Source organism: Cyprinus carpio, chromosome A8, assembly GCF_018340385.1.
Source record: "Cyprinus carpio isolate SPL01 chromosome A8, ASM1834038v1, whole genome shotgun sequence".
NCBI lineage: Eukaryota > Metazoa > Chordata > Actinopteri > Cypriniformes > Cyprinidae > Cyprinus > Cyprinus carpio.
In genome coordinates, this window is record NC_056579.1 from 11,859,936 (window position 1) to 11,874,596 (window position 14,661).

The window sequence follows — 14,661 nt, forward strand, 5'->3', positions numbered from 1 at the left end:
TTTCTACAATGTCAATGTGAAATATTTTGAAATGTGACAAAAATGCACACAACATATTATTGAGGATCTGTGATATTGTTTATTAAAGTGTATTATAAATAATACAAAATATATTTCATAATTAGTGTACAAACAGGAAGTAAACCATCTGCATTTGGTATTAAAAATCACAGATGGATTATTCTTACAATGCATATTACAGTAGCAGAGCAACACTTCTTGAAACATTTCACTAATTAAAAAAAAAATGTTAGGAAAGGGGCCATATTAATTCACAAATAAAAAATAAGATAGAAAAAATAATATATTAATTCATAATGTGTTAAATTAAATTAAATCATGGGGAAACTAAGACATTATATAATACTTTAATTATGAAGAATCGTGTACCAGACACAAATATATACGAAATGATGTCATTTCCTTGTGGGCGTTCATATGCAAAAGGTGGGCCACACTCTCCTGACAGCAATAAAATCACTATTATATTATACATTCATCATAAATATCTGGCATGATGCCTTTACAAGGAAGTCTTAGACTTTAAATGTAATCACAAATGTAGGCATATATGGAATTGAGGCATATACTTCACTGGCTCAGCTCCAACTTGGTCAAAAAGTCTTGGTGAGAATTAACATCATCAGACTACATCAGTGAGTCCATTGGCTCAATAAATAAAAATAAAGATGGTGTACAATTAGAGTTCACTAATTCTCGGTTTAATTTCCTCTAGGTTTCTTCTACCTGGTTACACCTGACTCACAATCTCGGAGTCTTCCTCTTCGTACCACTGCAGCGGTGTTCCATCGGAAGCCCTTTGCAGAATCACTTTCTGAGAAACCTGGATAAAAACAAGTATGTTTATCATTTACCAAGAACAGATTCAATTTATGGCACTCATTTTATGAAATTAGAAATGATAAATGCACATATTGTCCAGATCTTTACCTGTTTATGAGAGGGAATATGGTGATAGGGTGGCGGCTCTGGGCACTTGATTCTAATCGATCCTTGCCTTTCAAGTGAGCAAGGTTTGGATATGGCTATATTGTTTTTCTGGTGCCAGATTTTAAGCTCCCCGGATATCACTTCTCGAGGAAGCACACGGCTGGGATGGTTGGGATACTCTCTTAACGACATCGTGCGGACCACCTTTGTGTACGGTGGGGGAGGCTTGAGCATTCGTTTGGGTGAAGTAACCTGAACTTGTTGGGGTTTATTAGTATGTACAGGATCAGATTGTGAATTCGGTCCGAGTTGCAGCCTCCCTATGTTCACCTGAAGTGGTGTCCCATTGCTAATCTTCACTTCATTGGGTCTGGGCACGAGGTGAGGGGGGTTGTTGTTGTTGTTTTTGAGTGTACTGTGGGTGTTGAGCTGGCCCAGTCCTTTATTTGGAGCGGTGCGGTGGTAGCCGTATGGAGGCGGGCAGGGTTTGGGTGCCTCGTTGGTCGTCTCTCGGCTGGAGGAACTGCTATATGAAGAAATGGAAAGCTCGGAGCTGCTGTCTTCAGAGCTGCATTGATATAAACGCTGAACTGAGTAGGCCAGTGCAAAATCGGTCACTCGTCGACGCGGTAACTTGGTCCGGCCCCGTCCCAGGTCTGAGCTGGCCTTGGTCAATTCTGGTTTGCTCCTGGGAAGCCTATTTGAGAAAAGATGATAAGTAAGGTTAGAAATTTGCTGCCAAGGTGGCAGACAGAATAGAAACACAAATGTAATTAAAATAGTTCAATTAAAAATAGTTAAATGCAATTAATTTTTTTAATTATTTTTTTTTTGTGTGTTTTTTTTTTTGTTATATATTTTGTGTTATTTTATTTTATTTTTTTTTAGAAGGCATTATTATTATTATGAAACATGTATTTGATGAACAGTGTTCAGACAATCCTGAAGGACAAATGCTGCCTATATATAATATAATATATAATAATATAAGACGACCCTGATTATAAGACGACCTCCGTTTTTCCAGATGTACCTTTTGGAAAAAGCCTTTTTAAAAACCAAATCTTGTGTTTTACTTAGAAAATTTTTTTTTTTCTTAAATTATTTGACCCTGATTATAAGACGACCTCCGTTTTTCCAATTATCTGAATTATCAATCTCATAGTAGCCTACGAAAAAAAATTAAAATTTGATGAAAATCTTATTGTGTCTTCAGACAATCCTGAGGATGTTTGACACATGAAGTGCTGCAGCTGTAAGCTTTTCTTTTTCTTTTGTTATCACTCACGATCTTTACAATATTACTGACATGTCAAAGTATAGACCCTGAATATAAGACGACCGCGTTTTTTCAGATGTATTCCCAAGCAAAAAACATTGTCTTATATTCGGGTCAATATGGTAATTACCTGAAGGACTGTGAGAACTGTCGGCGCAGTGGCATCTCTGGGGTGGAGGGGGCGCTGTTTGGCTGATTGTTTCGCACTGGCAGACTCTTAAACACAAACTGGGGTGCTGGAGGAAGTTCTGCCATTCTTGTGTCTGTTGGTGAGCTTGTTGGACTGCTGCTGACACAAAGACAAGATATCATCATTAAGATTATCAACTCATAAATGTATCTAAAATAGTCTTACAGTGCTTTGTTCTAAAGTGTCGAACCTCAAACCAGCTAATTGGATCATTAGTGTGACAAAGTTCTTTAAATAGAAGAATCAAACCTGATCTGTTCAGTAATGGTTGTGTACAAGATATCTGCCAAAACACACACCTATGACCTATTACACTACCGTTAAAAAGTTTTGGTCAGTACAATTTGTAAAAAAAAAATATATATTTTTATTCTGCAAGGATGCATTAATTTGATCAAAAGTGTCAGTAAATATAAAAATATTTAAAATGTTACAAAATATTTCTATTTCAAATAAATGTTGTGTTTTTTTCCCCTCTCTATTCATCAAATAATCTTGAAAAATACTAAGTGGCACAACTGTTTTGAATATTGATAATAATGTTTCTGTACCAAATCAGCATACTGGTGTGATTTATGATGGATCACTGAAGACTGGAGTAATGGCTTCTGAAAATTCAGCTTTACCATTACGAGACTAAATTTCATTTTAAAATATTAAAATAGAAAACAGATCTTTTAAATTGTAATGATATTTCACAATATTACTGTTTTTACTGTAAGCTAAATAAACACAGCCTTGATGAGCACAAAACACTTCTTTCAAAAACATTCTTAAAAAATCTTACCAACCCCAAAGTTTTGAACAGTAAGGTATATGTAATATAACAAATTATTGGTCAAGGACATTTAAAACAGATCTTACAACACAGAGTAAAGTTTTGCTTGTATTGCAATTAAACATCAATCATCAGAATACCTTGAGCGGCTGCTGCAGGCAGAGTGAGAAGGTTTTTGTTTCTGGTATGGCTGGTCCAAGCTGGATTCCTTCCATGGAGAGTTCTGGATTGGAGAGGCATCATAGTCCAGACTGGAACTGGAGCTCGATTGCTTTGGGCCGTTATTGGGCAAGAGAGTCAGACACTGGAAACCGCTGTCTGTGGAAGACCCCAGAACGGCCGGAGAAAAGGGAGCAGAGTCTGAGTCTGTATATAAAAGACCAGTTTTTGACATTAGCAAACTCTTAGAGTCTAGAGATTATAGTTTCACATACAGTGGGCTGCACACGTTTGTTCAAGTTTATTTTAACATGAAAATAAAGAGTCGTTCACTTACCATCATCCAAGGCAACAGCATCTGACAGCGAGCTGTCATCAGACATACAAAGATCTGGAATGGACAAAAAAATACAATTGTTTTTTGTTCATTCACAACAAATCATTTTAATAATACAGTTTATCAATTTTGTAATGCATAAAATTTAGATTATATGGGAATCAAGTGGCCGACCTCTCTGCCTGGAAGAATAGCAGGTCTGTGGAGAGACACAGCCGTGGTTGATTCGGTGTTTCAGTATCGCATCCTGCAGTTCTTTCAGCTTCTTCTCTTCACGTTTACACTGCTGCAGTCGGCTTTTCCTCACCGGTTTGCTGATGTGCTCCTCGAGGGAGAGCTTTCTGACTGCCTCATAAATCTGCCGCTGCAGAGCGAGATCAGCCTCGATCGCGTGCAGCTCAGAATCCTGGAGAAAAACATTTTAGGGGATAACCGCATGATTACAAACTGAAAATGCTGAAATATGGATTAAACGCACCTCAAAAAAAATATATTTTTCCATGTATGTGGAACGTATAATAATATCGCCACGAATAACATTTAAAACTAGCCAGGTAGGCTCAAATAACAGTCAGTTGTATTAAAGCTATTAAAATAATCTTCCTGTATAAACTGTGGCCTATACCTCGCCATCTTGTGAAATAAAACCCTCATCCAGTTTGAAAGCAGCTCCGATGCGTCGGCGGACCTGCGGAGGCTTCTCGTCAGGCAGGAGAGGGTAATCGGAGGGCAGCTTTCCAGTCAGCTCCTGTCAAAACAAAGAGCATTTTAAACTTAAAGAAAAACAATGCCAAAGAATACAAACTTTATGTGTGTTAGTCAATACAAAACTACAAAATCGCAGATGCTCGTCTTTATATTGTTGAAGTGTCCACAAAGGGGTTTCTATGGTGTAATGATTAGGCCCTTAAATCTTCTCTCTGCTTGGCCAATAGTGAATGACAGACATGTGGGCTAACTTGCAAAGAAGCATCTGTTTCTTGGCCATTGGCTTTAGTGCCTCTATTGAAGGGCTGTATTCAGAAGAAGAAAAAGCCAGCTTAATCAGAGCAATCTGATTTACGCTTATGGGCCAGCTTACTTTCCTACTGAAACGTTCCTATTAAAACTATGACACATTATGTGTGCAAAGTGATTTATGCTTCATTAAATCTGCATGTAACACAAACTAAATTTGTTTTAAAGAAATTAATACTTTTATTCAGCAAGGATTAATTCAAGTGACAGAAAAGACATTTGTCATTTAACAGATAATTTCTATTTCAAATAAATGCTGTTTTTTTTTAAACAAATGTTTCTTGATCAGCAAATTAACATATTAGAATGATTTTTGAAGGATCATGTAACACTGAAGACTGTAGTAATGGCTGCTGAAAATTCAGCGCAACATTTTAAAATATATCAAAATAGAAAGCTGTTATTTTAAATTGCAACAATATTTCACAATATTACTGTTTTACTGTATATTTGATCAAACAAAGAGAATCTTCTTACTAAACCCAAGCTTTTAAATGGTAGTGTAATTGTTTAGCCTGATCAAAAGTCATTATGCTTCATTAGTTTATAAGGTTAAGGTTAAACTTTTCTGACCCAAGAAATTATTTTATAGTCCCGAAGTGTTGGCAGACCCTGATTAATTTTGTCTTTACAAATAAAAAACAGGGGGTTTTATTGCCATCTATGCTAAATTCATTACATTAACTTTTCTGACCCAAGAAATTATTTTAGTGTATTATATATATGTATATATATATATATATATATACACACACACACACACACACACAGATACACATACACATATATATATATATATTATATATATATATATATATATATATATATATATATATAAATAATGTAATGAATTTAGCATAGATGGCAGTACTGATGGCTCATTTTGTGTCACTCACAGCCTCTCTAATGCAGAGTTTCTTTAGCTCCAGGACACAAAGCTCTAGTCTGTCCTCAAGGGCCTGCTGCTTCAGCCTCATGGCACGTGTGTGAGTGCTCAGATCCTTTACTGGAGATGTGGGACTGTCTGGGCCTGGATAACACAACAGGTTTCATTACACAACAGCACACACTTATAGCACACTTATATGCTAGCAGTTGGCCTGCCCTGACACACTGAACTGTAGCACTACAATGAGAGTTGAGTAGTTCTTTATATTATTAACATAAAAAAAAATGTAATAAAAAATGAAATTAAATAAAATAAAGCTGGGAAACTAATGTTTATTAAACAATATACTAATAGAAATGTGATTTTTTTTGGGGGGGGGGTGGGGGGGGACTACAGCACTTCTGCTCTCTTCTTAATATTATTTGTTTATCATTAACATAAATAAAACAAAATAAAAGCACTCACCAGAGTTCAAAATGACCCCGCTATCAGAGTCACTGATCTCCTCCTTACAATCCATGTTTATTTTAGTTATTCTGCAGTTTTCAACAATATCCGAGTTCAGTCTGCAGATGTGACCTGTTGATGGGGAAGAGAAAAGACTGATATCCGTTGTTTGATTTCAAGCGCTCTCCATTTACTAATGCTCTCCAGTCCAACAACCACTAAGTAAATTTGCTTTCCAAATAGTGGCTTGTGGCTGTGCGATTATGTAAAACCGAACCTCCAGAGGAGAACCCTTCACAGGCACCTCAGCGTCTCCTCCACATCTGACAAAGCAACTGGTCTTTTGCCTCATCCAACCCTATTTCAGTCTGCACACACACGCACCCCCCACCCCCCACATGTTTGAATGTCTCAAAACACAATAGCCGCACGCCCTCCAATATAGCACCATAGCAACCTAGATCACTATGACCAAGCAGGCGTGTGTGAATTGTGATGAAGTGTGTTTGGGGGAAAACTAGAATTCAACAGATGGCAGAAGGGACTCTCCCCCTCCCAAAGACTGCACCTGTTCTCTCCGAGACTCCCTCTCTTTCTTTCAGTGCCCACTCACCGCAGCTTTGAAGTGGAACAATGTGTCCATGCTGATTCAGCCGCAGGCAGGAGATGTTAATAACTTAGATAACCATGTCAGGGCTTCTCTTATTACCATGAAGAAAACTTACAGGCAGAGTTTTTCTAAGAGTTTGTTAGGAATAACATTTAGGGCTCTAGAACTGTGACGTCTCAGATTTCGCAGGCCTCAGTATTGAGAAAGTAAGATGAGGAGATACTGCTTTGAAATTTACATAAAGTCTGTTATTGTAAAGGAACATGTTAATGCACTGGGCAGAGTTTGAATGGCACATCTGATCCTCTTACAAATGTAAAAAGGAATCAATCACACAGGAAACTTGTGTCTAATTTAATTGAGATGTTTAAAGGGGAAGTTTACCCAAAAAATGAGAGTGAATAAATCATGGCAGAATTTTCATTTACTTCCAAACTTTTTCCTGTATGGACTTTTTTTTTATCCATACAGTGAAAGGCAATGGGGTTCAAAACAACATTGAACTGTACTGACTTTCAGTATATGGAAAACAAATAATACTAAGAAATTTTTCAAACTTTTGTGTTCAACAGAAGAAAGTGGCCTCAAGTTTGGAACAATATGAGAAAATTATACCCAGATTTTCATCTTTTTAAGATTCAGGAGGATTGCAAAGGATCCTTTAATATCCAGTAACAAGATTTCAGGAAAATATTAGCTCAATTTATTGCATTATCTGCAACACAGCATTTTTTTTTGTTTTTTTTGAGGTTACTTTCATTTCCCGAGAAAGAAAAGGCACATTATATCAACCATTATCAGACCTAGGCCTCATTTATAAAGATCCTAAATGTGAACGTACAACAATTTTCAAAATCTTCCTATGAATGATCTCTAAAAGAACGAACATTTTTCCTAAATGTATCCCTCTTTTTTATATTATATATATATATATATATATATATATATATATATATTTCGTTCTTCCCCCCTTAATAACATAATGAATTAATATAAGTGACATTATTATCACGAAGCAGTTAGAATGTTATATTATAATGTATATTATAGCTATTTAATGTATATTTGACATATCGGATGAAATCCATGGAATTTAGGATCAAATCCCATCGTATGTGTGTTTTATAAATAGGGCCCATGGCTCCTTGTTATATCTAATGAGCTCTGGTGTCATGCACGCAAAAATCTAGGACAGACACTGTATTTATATAAATGCTATTTTGGGGGGGAATCTGGTTGCCCACCCACATCACTAGGGACAACATCTCTGCTAATGAGTCAGTGTGGATCCTTATCATCCCTCTTCCTGAGTTCTGAGGAAGAACATTTAACAGGATGTGATTGTGGAGCTTGTAAAAGCTCCATCCTCATTCAGTTCTGTAACTCATGTGGATGGATGCAGCTCAGCACAATAGAAACCAGCCTGCTTTATCAGACACTCCAACGACTGAAAGAGTACAAGCAAAGCTCTGTGTCAACAAGACACCGGGCGGCCAGTTTGCTGAGAGGATAGTATCTGCTGATACAACAAGACTTAGTCGGTAAGAGAGGGCAAAAGAAAGGCTGATGAAACTGCAGCAGGAATTAGGTCACTGTGACAAACTGTGCTTTATTAAACAAAAATCAACTCCCAATATTCTACCATCAAAAACTTTTATGACTTTCTGCCATGCAACACAAAGAATTATTAAAAACTGTGCTGGCTGCACTTTCCATGCAATTACATTTCAGTATTTTTTTCCCTCCCACAAAGAAACAATTGTATTTCCACTCTAGTAAGTGTTGTATCAGATTATAATGCAATCATGCCATGAAAATATAGCACATGGGTAGAAGTTTATGATAGATTTATGAAAGTGAAAAAAAAAAGTGAAAGTGACATGACATACAGCCAAGTATGGTGACCCATACTCAGAATTCGTGCTCTGCATTTAACCCATCCAAAGTGAACACACACACACTGTGAACACACACCCGGAGCAGTGGGCAGCCATTTATGCTGCGGCGCCCAGGGAAAATTGTACTTTTGCATAATTTTTTTAAAGCTTCAGTCCCCATTCATTGTAGTCGAAAACCGTCAACTCATTTTACTGTGAATAGGAGAAACTGCAATGCGCAATAAAGCTGATACAAGTCCTGCCTTCTAAATAAAAGAGCCAAATGACAAGTTTCCAGTTGTTTCTACAGTTTTTCAGAAATTTCAGAATAAATTTTAGTACATACGTGATTGGTGAATCATGATTTATTCATGAAAACATTCTTTAGCAAATTTAATAAAAGAAATTTGCCCATCATTTGTTGGACAGTTCATATTTGATTTTATTCCTGATTTAAAATGTTATTTTAAATGTGAGTTTGGCAAGCAGTTTTTGAGATTTAAGTATTTCCCCATTCAAGTAGATAGGAGATGTAAATGTGAAAAAGATCAATCAGCACAATCTTCAGAACTTCTCCTTTTGTGTTCCACAGAAGAAAGGAAATCATAAAGGGATGAGTAAATGATGACAGATTTAAGTTTTTGGATGACCTATTCCTTCAAACCCACAAACTTCACTTGCAAAGATCTCCACCCTGAAAGCACATTAGGCCTGTCTTGATGACAAAGCACATTAAGCTTAGAAGAGCAGACAGGACGTAGTCTTCTCGACAGCGATCTCAGCAGCAGCAGAATAACAACAGATCCACCCATCCTCTCACGCAGTCAAGCGTAAAGATGAGACATCAGCGAATAAGACCATTTTCAGTAGTCTGCAATTCTCATGTCATCTCCGCCAGATTCCCCAACACCCTTTCCCATGAGCCTATGATCTATTGGAATGCCTGCTCGGCCAATTTCATTACCACTGCGGCCAGGTCTGGAATTCCCAGAGAGGGCCAGAGCTTGGAAAGTCTGACGGGAGACTTGAACGCGACCCAGAATGTATGCAAAGCCTGTTATTATAGAGATGCTGAATCGTGTAGACGCAAATGATATGGGAGTGACAGAATTTAGTGTGTGACTTATTTCCACAGCTGGCGCAAAGCCAAAAACCAGTCAAATTTTAATGAAGCCATGCAAAACATGGCGGAGAGTGATAGAGAGAGTGAAGAGACTTGAAAGGCAGTCTTTGTGATTCCACTACTCTCCTTACATTATGCCACTCAGTGAAGATGAAACAATTAATCAAAATGCATGACAAAAAAATCCTCTCAAAGACAAAAACACCTTTAGCTAAAGAAAGTTTCTCTGCCATTGAAACACAGACTCATTCTCCCTTATGAATGGATATGCACTTCAATCTGTATTCCAGTAAAAAGTCAATTAAGATATACTATGGATCTCTGGAAAAAAAGATCAACCCTGTAAGCCTTGCAATGGTCGTAACTGTAAGCAAAACGTTCCTTTTAATTAACAAACCTAATATTTAGAATGGCTGTACCAATATCAGTTGATCTGGATCTATAACAACACTCCTAAGCACTAAAAAACATGTCTTTTGATTGCATGAAGTTTGAGAGGACAAATTATAATGAATCACTTGTTTCTATTGAAGTAAGTGTTCCATCTAATCAATCATAATGCAATCATGCCATCAACATCAAAAACAACTCGGGGCCCATAAAAATATCATGCAATTCAGATTTGATTTTAGAAGTGATAGTCTTTTCAACAATTTGCATGCTATGAAAGGGTTGGCTGCCTTACTAAGCAGTACATGTAATGAAATGATCAGCCTTTATGTCTGTTGTAAATGCAGGTTTGGATCTCAAAAACAAATGCACTCAAAAAAATATTTAAGAACATAAGCACAGAGCTTATCAAAGAATTAGCGCATGCCTTTAAATTAACGATTTCATGGAGCTATTGTGCAAAGCTTTAACATAAAATATAATTTCCACAAATGAAATACATGTGCCACAAAAGGACAATGCATAAATGTAATATTAATACAAATATTTATCATCTTTACCATACCTTTCTTTGCAGTATCCAACCCAATACACGCCCTCCGTTCACTCCATACCCACAGATGCGCGTGTGCCTGCGGACTCCACAGTGCGGCTGGATGTGGAGTCTTTGCTCAAGCCAGCCAAAAGCCACTGGACTGTACCAACCGTATTAGCGCAGTGGGAGTGTGTCATATAGTTGAAATATTCTCCACCTCGTATTTATAATGTAACTTAAGTATTAAAATTAATAGACGGCCACTTCAAATTCTAAATAGGAATTGTTTTTTTATTGCGCTTGTAAACCAGTTTAAAGATACAAAACAGGACGATACCACTGCAACCATCCCCTATCGCGAATGTTTGTCTAGATGCTTCGTAAGCGTGCGTGATCTTTTGAAGGCAGCGCACGCTTCTTTTGGGATAGGCGTGTCTAACAGAGCCAGCGGGAGAAAACCGATACAATACGAGTTAAATAAGAGGACAGCTGGCGAATAGTGCTTTGGACTGTATGAATAGTGTCAGAAATGGCGCGCTGCCACAAATTGATTGTTTTCCTGCGTGGCGACAAGTTCTGTTCAAAGTAATTTGCTTAAAGTGTTTTTGACGTAACTGTCATCAGCATGTAAAGATATATACATTGAGACCACAACATGGCTCGAGTTTCTTCCTGCACACGTTTCTTTGTCGATTTGCGTCTTATTTGCCTCCTGTTGTTGCTCTCCTGATAAAGGCGGACTACGGCAGATGGTCAGGCTTTCTTTCCTCGTGCCTCTCCCCGAATTTAAAGATCAGCTAATTAAACGGGCATTTCCATGTGAAAGGAAGAGGCCGTGGAGATTTCTCTCCGCACCGGCGATGTGCAGAAAAGCCTGTAAATGCAAAGGCAACGAGACACCGAATCGATTTGGGAATTCTAGTGTAAAGAAAAAACAAAACAAAGGGGGGTTTGTGAATAGTGAGTAAACTACAAAAGTTGTTTTTCCTATGAAATAACGAACAATCAAACAAAAAAAAAAAAAAAAAAAAACCCATGCATTTTGACTGGAGATTGTCATTTGGTTGCTTTTCAGTATGAAAGTGCCCAGAAGAAAAAAAAAAATACAAAAACAAACAAAAAAAAAATTGTAGTGTTATACAAGACATAAATAGCTTTAATTTTACTCAAATTTACAGTACATTTAAATGCAGTGCTTTGTTACTAAAGTACATTGATTTCAGCTGTATGACACTTAATTTCAACATCCTCTTTTATTATATGAAAACAGTAAAAATTTCAAGGCACATTTCTTATGCATAGACCCTTCAGTTATTTTATTCTGTTAACTGTATGCAACGCAGATTCTCTTTCACTCGTACAAATTCTGGAACGTTTTTCTCATCCTCTATACGGCTCTGTTCCTCCATCTCATACTGTGGAGAAATATTCAAAACCGTGAACTTTACAAAAACACTCAAATATGAAAGTCCAGTCAACAAAATGCATAGACTACGACGCACAATCAAAATGTACTGCCTTACATCTGGCAAAACTCTTTTGACTTCCATTTCAGTAATGAGGAACATTAAGTGGACAGAATGGTCAGTACCTCCTGCAGTTTCTGCTGTCTCTTACGGAGCTCTTGTTCCAGGTCAGAAGGAGGTCGGAGGGCAAGTTCCTGCTCTCGGTGTAGGTCAAGCCTCCTTTGCTGTAACACACGCTGCAATTCTGGTTTCTCCTCCAACAACAGGCCTCTGAAAAAAAAAAAAAAAAAAAAAAAAAAAAAAAAAAAGTTTGTATGGATGAATGCAGGTAAGTGTAGGTTTGATGTCATTTAAAACTCAACTTTGTTTACTTTGCTTTTTTTTTTTTTTTTTTTTTTTTTTTTTTTTTTTTTAAGTATTGGGTTATGTTGGCATAATCCATTTGCAAAGTAAACATCTTTTAGCCGTCACTCTTCACCTCTTGTGGCCGAGCAGAAGCTCCTTATGGAGATTCTGGTGACTGGGACACTCACTGGGTGAGCCATTCAGTTTCCTGAGCTGAATGAACTCATCTCCACTGTCTGTGCTTTGCTGGGACTCAGGAGGATGACACGCATAATTCTCTGAAGACAAAGAGGGGAAACATTTAGACTTATTTGAACGCCAACAGAAACATTCAGGTATGATTTTACATTTGTTTATTTGCGAAGCAAATTGTAATATATAAAATTGTCTACATGTTTATATGATGCAATGTAAATAAAACTCAGGGCACAGTCAGTGCCTATACCTTTTCTGTGATGTCTGAATCCTGGGCGCTGGAGAGAAATGTTAAACTACAAATTATAAAATATTAATCCAGATTAATAAAAAGTAAATAAATTCAGCCAAATGAATGGGTTACTTAATACATTTAGCATGCAACTTAAAATGGAGTAACAGTGCCAGCATGTCCACCTGCTGATGAAAGCACAGAATCAAACCAGCTCAGTGGACTGAGATGACATGCTCTGCCTCCTAATGCGTGTTGGATTGATTTACTAACACAGAAGAATTAAGCAAAGAGGGCCATTTATAGCTCAACACTGAGGCGTTCTTAAGTTAGTTTTGACTTCATGACCTCTGAAACACAGGCTCTGAAATCTTACGACTACAGCCAATAAGACAAAGGAAAGATATTCTAAATTGGATTTTCTTAGTAAGCATTAAATATTATATACAAACTTGAAATACAGACTTGCAAAGTTATTAGTATTATTATTTTTATTAAATAAACCATTAGATCACTATTGAATTAATTTTTTCAGAAGTCAGACACACACAAAAAAAAAAAAAAAAGAAAAAAAAAAAAAAAAAAAAAAAGGGATACATACTACTCACATATGAAACGTGTATCCTTGTCCTGGCCATGTTTAAATCAAAGTTTCTTTTTTTTTTGTGCTGAATGCTTTTATCCAAATCAATTTGCATTGTACTGAAGTGACACATTACAGCTCTGTGCATTCCGTGTGAACCTATGAATTTGCCATTGTTACCGCCATACTCTACGGTTTGATCTACAGGAACATTTAAGGAACCTAGAAGAGTCCACATCTTAATGAGACATTAATCTTCTAGAGGTCCTGCCCACAGCATAGCGTTTATAACCAAGACCAGGACGAACCAGCTTACTCTGGTACAGTGCTACGTTCAGAGACCATTTATGTGTCAGACACACCAAACACACCCCTGTCCCATCTCCACACTCTTGAAGCAACATGACAGCAGACTACCGACTGAAATACATGACTCACCATATTGTATAGGGTTTATATATAAAGGACCTACTGGGACTGACGCCATTAAATGGGAGCAAATTTTTGTTTTAGTGTAAAGACTAAGTGCATTGTTAATTCAACAAATAACTCCAGAAACATTTTAGTTCATGAAATAGATTTTAAATTTGAAAGACAAACAACTATTTCATGTGGTGTTCAAGGTAAATAGGCTTCATAAAATGCAGTGGATAACAGCTTTTCTAGCGTTCCCACTGCTTCATGGGACATTTACCTGAACATATACATAGTCTAGTTATTTATAATTATATATTATATATATATATATATATATATATATATATTATATATATATACACACACACACAGTAACAAACACCTTTAAGTGTTGTTCCTCATAAAATGAACTATGGAAAAATAACTGGATAACAAGAACCTTCCCATACCTGCAGCATACATCAAAAAAATAAAAAATAAATAAATAAATAAAAGCACTAAACTCAGTTACTATCTTTGTAAGAGAGTGACTTTATCAAACACCGACAATCATTCACTTAGGATTCATTAAATAAACTCTTGACCACATTTTTAAGAACACTCACCTCCACGCATACAGTTGATTGCTTGTTTGTTGTGTTCAGGTCCAGCATTGTGCGACTATTGTCGAGACCGTGGCCTTCGGTCAGCGCTTGCTCTTTATGTTCAGTGATGCTTGTTGCAGACATTACGTTCAAACTCATTACGCCATTCCAGATCAACCTGAACGAGGCACGTAGGATGCCAGATTAACTAATTACCGTAGACATCAGTGTAGATTTTAACTGTCTTCCTTCCTTGG

At 36.9% G+C, this 14,661-nt stretch overlaps 2 protein-coding genes across 5 annotated transcripts; both read right to left on the reverse strand.

The window, feature by feature from the left end:
* Positions 1–42: 42 nt before the first annotated feature.
* LOC109067168 (innate immunity activator protein-like) lies at positions 43–11,621 on the reverse strand. Of its 3 annotated transcripts, none has more exons than XM_042762221.1 (10): positions 10,613–11,621; positions 6,066–6,179; positions 5,608–5,741; positions 4,320–4,442; positions 3,869–4,100; positions 3,695–3,748; positions 3,339–3,516; positions 2,361–2,519; positions 952–1,648; positions 43–844 (listed from the first exon to the last, which is right to left on the reverse strand). In XM_042762221.1, exons 2-10 carry the CDS (start codon positions 6,118–6,120, stop codon positions 752–754), a joined length of 1,725 nt encoding a protein of 574 aa, XP_042618155.1. In that variant the 5' UTR covers positions 6,121–6,179; positions 10,613–11,621; the 3' UTR covers positions 43–751. The 3 variants fall into 3 exon arrangements, with proteins under 3 accessions (XP_042618155.1, XP_042618151.1, XP_042618152.1); XM_042762217.1 differs by having other exon boundaries at positions 44–844; positions 3,339–3,564; XM_042762218.1 differs by having other exon boundaries at positions 45–844; positions 2,361–2,516; positions 3,339–3,564.
* Positions 11,622–11,717: 96 nt separating this feature from the next.
* LOC109067198 (protein FAM107B-like) lies at positions 11,718–14,578 on the reverse strand. Of its 2 annotated transcripts, none has more exons than XM_042762226.1 (5): positions 14,426–14,578; positions 12,839–12,866; positions 12,527–12,671; positions 12,174–12,318; positions 11,718–11,997 (listed from the first exon to the last, which is right to left on the reverse strand). In XM_042762226.1, the coding sequence occupies exons 1-5, from the start codon at positions 14,561–14,563 to the stop codon at positions 11,899–11,901; spliced, it is 555 nt and encodes a 184-aa protein (XP_042618160.1). In that variant the 5' UTR covers positions 14,564–14,578; the 3' UTR covers positions 11,718–11,898. The 2 variants fall into 2 exon arrangements, with proteins under 2 accessions (XP_042618160.1, XP_042618159.1); XM_042762225.1 differs by having other exon boundaries at positions 12,839–12,884; positions 14,426–14,573.
* Positions 14,579–14,661: the final 83 nt, after the last annotated feature.